The sequence below is a fragment of the Coenobita brevimanus genome, chromosome 54 (genome assembly GCF_032717465.1).
Source record: "Coenobita brevimanus isolate Jiangsu-jjx chromosome 54, ASM3271746v2, whole genome shotgun sequence".
Taxonomy (NCBI): domain Eukaryota; kingdom Metazoa; phylum Arthropoda; class Malacostraca; order Decapoda; family Coenobitidae; genus Coenobita; species Coenobita brevimanus.
In genome coordinates, this window is record NC_137007.1 from 31,945,842 (window position 1) to 31,952,595 (window position 6,754).

At 41.0% G+C, this 6,754-nt stretch overlaps 1 protein-coding gene across 1 annotated transcript; it reads right to left on the reverse strand.

Annotated features, from left to right (window-relative positions):
* Positions 1–1,099: 1,099 nt before the first annotated feature.
* LOC145400952 (uncharacterized) lies at positions 1,100–1,680 on the reverse strand. Its single transcript, XM_080273318.1, has one exon. The coding sequence runs from the start codon at positions 1,594–1,596 to the stop codon at positions 1,144–1,146; it is 453 nt and encodes a 150-aa protein (XP_080129444.1). The 5' UTR covers positions 1,597–1,680; the 3' UTR covers positions 1,100–1,143.
* Positions 1,681–6,754: the final 5,074 nt, after the last annotated feature.

Below are 6,754 nucleotides of genomic sequence, written 5' to 3' on the forward strand. Positions count from 1 at the left end.
GTGGGGTAAAGAAAAGGACTCAGTGTTTATTTTTGAATTTTATTAAAAAAGAATAAATTAAGAGTTTTGGAAATACATCACAGAAATATACAGTACTCGTATATTTCGTATGCTTCCTATTAAATATCAGTATAAATATCATAACCAATAAATAATTCTAAATAGTGATAATAATAATAATAATAATAATAATAATAATAATAATAAATAGTACAATAAATATAAAACATCTGTCACACAATAAATAACAGAATATCACAGACGAGATTTGGTTTCTGGTAAGGGTAAGGGATACGTGAGCCGCTCGAGCACTGAAAATTTTTAGTGTCAGAAACTGTACGTGTGTTCGTGTACTTGGCGATGTCGTAGTAAATTTTCCTTGGCTGTTTACTCTCGAATTCTAAGTGGAATTGCAGATCCCTTAGCAAATTTTCCCTGCCGATTTGTTTTGCGCATTTCACCTCCTTTTCTTCTTTTGTGATACTGATGCAAACTACATCGATACTAATAAATTTATAAATTACATATAAGCGAGGATCGACGTGGTATGCTCAAAATAAATCGCTAAGGAATAGGTGCAACGGTCCTATGGCACCTAGAATACCTGTGTTTGTGATGATTAAACTAGGATAAATTAACTGACGTGTTTGTGTATTCAGTGCTGAGACAGCGTTCACAAATTGAGCTACTTTCTCTTTGGTTTTTGGAGAGTTCGTGACAAATCTTCCTCAGCGACTTATCCTGCAGATAATACCTCAACACCCTTTTCAAAGTCAGTGGTACGAAAAGTCGATAGTTGGAAGACTTCGTACAAAGTGAATGTTAAGGTGTGGTAATGCAGAATAAATCGGTAAGGAGGAGGTGCTACGACATCTCCCATGCTACCTAGAGTACGGCCTTTAACCCCTTCAGTCCGTGGATGTAGTCCTTCACTTTTATTATTGCTGCTACCAGACGATTTTATTCAACTTAGGAGAGCATTCTATTAATAAAGGAGCTAGTGAAGGATGTATATATATCTCTCTCTCTGAATATCAAATCGTCATGAGATGGCAAGAATAAAGTATTAAATACGTCATCGAAATAAAGTACGCCATCTGACTGAAGGGATTAAGGTGTTCCGTAAAGTGTTTCGTGGTGAGCTCAGGTGCATTTACAGGTTGTGTGTTCTGTCACCATCACCTGCCGGTACCGCTTCTGTCCCTTCTCTACGTAGAACACCACCACGGGCCTTGTCCTCTCGGTCTCAGGCTCGCAGGTACCGCGTTGAAGGCCGTGTTTATGGTTGCCACAGAAGCTGCACTCGTCATGGCAACGCAGCACGGAAAACACCTCAGGAAAGAACATTTTATCGGCCAGGTCGTCGTGGTACTTCAGCTGACTCCTCACGCTCACTTTCATCTCCATCGGCCGGCATCCCAGACTCTTCAGCTCCACCTGCTGTTTGTGTAGGATGTCCTCGTAGTACTGGTCGTCCCGTATGTCGTTCTCGGTCTCGGTGTGTGTCTCTAGGTGCGTGGAAGGTGCTGCTGTGACGCCACATACCATCGCCACCGCCACCACACACCACAGCCACATAGCCATCCCTCTTGCCATCGTTTTCCTTGCTCGTTTCTTGCTTTTCTCGGCTCTCACCCTTTCAGGACGCGAGAAGGCTTGACTGCTTTAATTTCGTTACGGATTTTCTGAGTGTTAAAGCTTGTTCTTACAATAATATATCTTCTTGGATATCTTGTGATGTTGAATGTCTAGCTGGATGTCTAGTGATGTCCAGCGATTATTTGACGACAGGTAGGCTTCAATAGATCTCTGCTTCAGTATCTTGTACCAAGGTAAGAGGGCGAGATAGTAGCTGATTCTCTCCGTGGGCAAGTTGTAGTATGTGTTCAGTATCTTCCACCAAGGTAAGGAAGACAAGGGAGAGAGAAGGTAACTGAGAACTGATTCTCTCTGTGTGCAGGTCGTGGTAGGAGTAACGTGTCTGCCCTACCATCCTGACTCTATATAACCAAACCTGCTGACGTCAAGAGTTCAACAAGGGGACGGGCCTGACACGTCCGGGGAATTCACCCGTGCCTGTGGCTTCCTGTGTTTGAGGCTGAGTCGCGAAAATTGGCCCAGGCGGGAATACCCAAAAAACTCACCTCTGCCGGAAAGATTCTTTGAACGATTCTAATTATAGACAGGTCACGAATCGATCACACCTATATATCACATGGCATCCAAGAAGATATATTATTACAAGAAAAAGCTTTAGCCCCCAGAGGAAAGAAAAGCAGTAACTAAACTGTCACTTTGTCTGGCAGAGAGAAGCACACCGTTGCTTATTGAATTTGAGTTCTTACTGTTTTTATCCCATCCTACGCTAGCAAGACAAATCTGAGATTGAATGTGTTTAGTGGATGTATTAAGTGTGGAGACTCTAAAATAATTCTCCTCCACAGTACGCCATCGTACTGAAGTGGATAAATGCACACACACACACACACACACACACACACACACACACACACACACACACACACACACACACACACACACTTTCTCTCTCTCTCTCTCTCTCTCTCTCTCTCTCTCTCTCTCTCACACACACACACACACACACACAATGTGCTTGTAACAGTGTTTGCAGTGGGTGGGCGTTTTAGGGTGTGTATGGTGACTAATGTTTTCCTTGGTGGTGTACGGCAACTAGCTTCTAGGACTCTCTAGGATGTCGCTAGATTTTAGTCTTTAAATGTTTCTTTTTCGCAAAATAAATAAAGAAAAGAAAGCTCTATATTAAACATAGAAAACGCTAAGTGTGCAACTTTACAAAACAGATTCTGAATGGTATGCAGCAGAAGTAGTGCATGAAACGATCGCTACCAAACATCACCTGAATGTCGCTAAATGCACTTAATTCTCACCAGATAGAAATGAAATACTCCTAGACCTAAAAAAGATGACCAAATAAATAACGATAAAGAACGGCTAACTGGCTACCTTTATAAATTAGGATATATATGGTGACTAGCGCGATCTAGCAAGGATCTAGATACTGGGAATGCACCAAACAGCCTTCGTCAGCGTAAGTGAGAGAAGTTCACCTTGAGGGAGTTTCACCATGTTTTCTATAAGGCTTTGTAATGCTGCGTATACCCAAGTAGCGTACTGTTGTCTATTCGCTCTTATTGTATTATGATTTTCTCTCTCTCTCTCTCTCTCTCTCTCTCTCTCTCTCTCTCTCTCTCAGTCTCACTTTGCTACCTGCATATGATTTAATTCATGTGGTCAACCCCCCCCCTCTCTCTCTCTCTTAGCTTAACTTCGTTACCTACAGATATTCAGTGTTATGAGTCTCTCCCTCTCCCCCCCTCTCTCTCTCTCTCCCTCCCTCACACACACACACACACACACACACACACACACACTCCTACAGACAATTCCGTAACTTACAGTTATATTTAATTAATATTATTAGTTTATTATTCATTCCCGCCTTAAATATTGGAACTGAGCAGCCTAGTCCAGGGTTTCTACGATTCTGATTGGGCAATGAAAATAAGTAAACTAAAAAGTAGATAAATAAATAAATAACTAGGAGGACTGGGTGATGAATGACTAGATTAATTGTTACTTCTTCGTCTTCTTCTTCTATTTCTTCTTCTTTTCCTCCTCCTCCTCCTCCTTCTCCTCCTCCTCCTCCTCCTCCTCCTCCTTGTTCTTCTTCTTCTTCTTCTAATTCTTCTTCTTATTATTGTTATTATTGTTACTACTACTACTACTACTACTAAATTATTATTATTATTATTATTATTATTATTGTTATTGTTGTCGTTATTATATTATATTGCTCTGCCATGCCTGCGTCCTTGTGGAGGTCGTAGCCACGGTGAAAACAAGAAAATCTCAAGGCATGCAGCAACAAAATACCTAATTGTCTGGGAGAGAATATTCTTTTCCTACTTTCTTCCCTTCCTCCTCACCCCCCTTCCTCCCCCTCTCTCTCTCTCTCTCTTTCTCTCTCTCTCTCTCTCTCACACACACACACACACACACACACACACACACACACACACACACCTTTCAAACCAATGTGATTCTGTCTGTCTTTCTGCATATGTGTATGTGTCTGTCTGTCTGTGTGGCTGTCTCCTTTAAACCCATCTGAGTTTGTCTGTCTGTCTGCTTCTCTCTCCGTCTCTGTCTGTCTGTCTGTCTGTGTTTCTGTCTGTCTGTCTGTCTGTCTGTCTCTCTCTCTCTCTCTCTCTCTCTCTCTCTCTCTCTCTCTCTCTCTGGGGGGTGCGGTAGCGCGCTGAGCTTGTGATCGGGAGGTCGCAAGTTCGAGCCTCGCCCGGGGCTATCGTTGCCGGGAGGGGTAGCGTCCTCCTGTAACCCCAGCGGGGCTATATGGCTTTAGTTGCCTAGCTCGGGGAATTCATTTCTCCATTTTCTCTCTCTCTCTCTCTCTCTCTCTCTCTCTCTCTCTCTCTCTCTCTCTCTCTCTCTCTCTCTCTCTCTCTCTCTCTCTCTCTCTCTCTCTCTCTCTCTCTCTCTCTCTAACCTTCCCAGATGATACGCACTCCTGGAACGGAAGGACTAATTACCACCAAGTCACTCGCTTTCAAATTAGGCACGGAAACTTGTCAATCTTGAAGAAGTTTTTCTTTTTTTTAATTTATTTTTTGCTTCCTCCAGACGGTTTTATTCAGCTTGAGGGAGGTCTTCTGGGCTGGAGGGGTTAGATACAGCCCTTCTTCAACCCCCTTCAGGAGCAGTGGCCTTTCTTTAGCTGAAGGAAATCGTCTGGAGACTGGCGAGAATAAATTATGTAAATGAGTAATCATATTGAGCTCTCTACCTTTCCCCCCCCTCTCTCTCTCTCTTACACACACACACACACACACACACACACACACACACACACACACACACACACACACACACACACAACTTGAGTGCTGCGATATAAGAAAATAACACTTATAAAGAGGACTGAGCAAGGAACTACTCACACTCAGAAAAAAAAAAAATAGTACAGAAGACCAACAGGTAAAAGGTGAGTGATGAAATGTCTATCTATCTATCTATCTATCTGTCTGTCTGTCTGTCTATCTGTCTATGTCTATCTATCTATCTATATATCTATGTATCTATATGTCTTTCTGTCTATCTATCCAGCTATCCATCCATCCATCAATTCATCCATCAGTAGCTATGTACCTATCTATCTATCTTTCTATCTATCTATATTCCCAGACACCTTAACCTCTCATAGGGTAGCCACAAATAAATCACCACCATATCACCTTATCCTCTGTCATTAGGCTTCCACCCCTGCAACTCACACCACCGTCGCTAATGCATTGTGTCTGTATGAAAGAACGAGAATTTCGGATTTATTCTCAGATGTGCAATTTAGTTTCAGTGCAAATCCATATCTATAATTTTGATAGAGGTGGCCATGAAGAATCGAATTTTTATTTTCTCGACTCGATCACTGGCAGCGCGAAACCGATTTTATTTTATTTGTTATTTCATTTTATTTATTTTTATTTTTTGGAGGGGGGGGGTGTTGACGCACAGCGATAGACTTGTGAAATATGGTTCCAGGAGATGAACTGACGTGTGGATGATTGCGTGGCCCGCTTCCCTGGGCATGCGTTGATAGTTCCCCGTCTCTCTATATCTCTCTTCTTGTTAGTGTGAATACTGTCTCACCCCATCTTGAAGTGGGGAAGAGGGTCAGGTTTAATGATCGTAATGAATGAATCTACAACTTGAGAGAGAGAGAGAGAGAGAGAGAGAGAGAGAGAGAGAGAGAGAATCCTTCGGTGTACAGGCCCCCTTCACCCCACAAAAATATCGCTACTTTCGCTAAGCTCGACTTTCTGAAAGGCAAGATTGGATTTTGTTATTATTATTATTATTATTATTATTATTATTATTATTATTATTGTTGTTGTTGTTGTTGTTATTATAATTATTATTATTATTATTTATTATTATTATTATTATTATTATTATTATTATTATTATATCATCACCATCATCATCATCATCATCATTATCATTATTATTATCATTATTATTATTATTATCATTATTATTAATATTATTACTCTATGTCACGAACGATAACATCCCTTGCACCACAGTCAACGTCCGCCGGAAGCTCTTGACTGGGGTATGAAAAATCTTTTGTAATGTATGGCAGAAGACAAAAATAAATATATAACCAAATAAACAGCATATAAATAAAACTCCACTAACCTCTTTCTATCATATCATCTTTTTCTTACTTATTACTGCTAACGCCTTACATTTATATTAAACCCTAGGACAGGTATCTCAATTGTACCTCCAATATTCTCATTTTACTCAAACTTGGCCTAAAATTGCCATCTCTCGATCTCCTATGCTCACCTGCAGCCATAGATTAACGCTAACACTATGATGCTAGACACGAAGTGCCATGGAAAGGGTTTAGCGTCGTAGTGTTATCTTATCCTGCTTTTGTGCTACGTGAAAGAAACTGCAAAAGAAAAAAAAATGATCTGTTAAGGAGGACGGAACATCTCTCTCTGCCTCTGTCTCTGTTTCTGTTTCTGTCTCTGTCTGTCTGTCTGTCTATATGTCTGTCTCTCTCTATGGAACATCTGTCTGTCTGTCTGTCTGTCTGTCTGTCTCTCTAAGCTTAATGGCATCAACTTCAGTTTCAGTGTTTACCGAGAAATACAAGACGTGTCGTAACATCACTTAATATATATAC

What these genes read in the sequence shown, in the direction of transcription:
- LOC145400952 (XM_080273318.1), bottom strand. Translation starts at nt 1,596, where the DNA reads ATGGCAAGAGGGATGGCTATGTGGCTGTGGTGTGTGGTGGCGGTGGCG.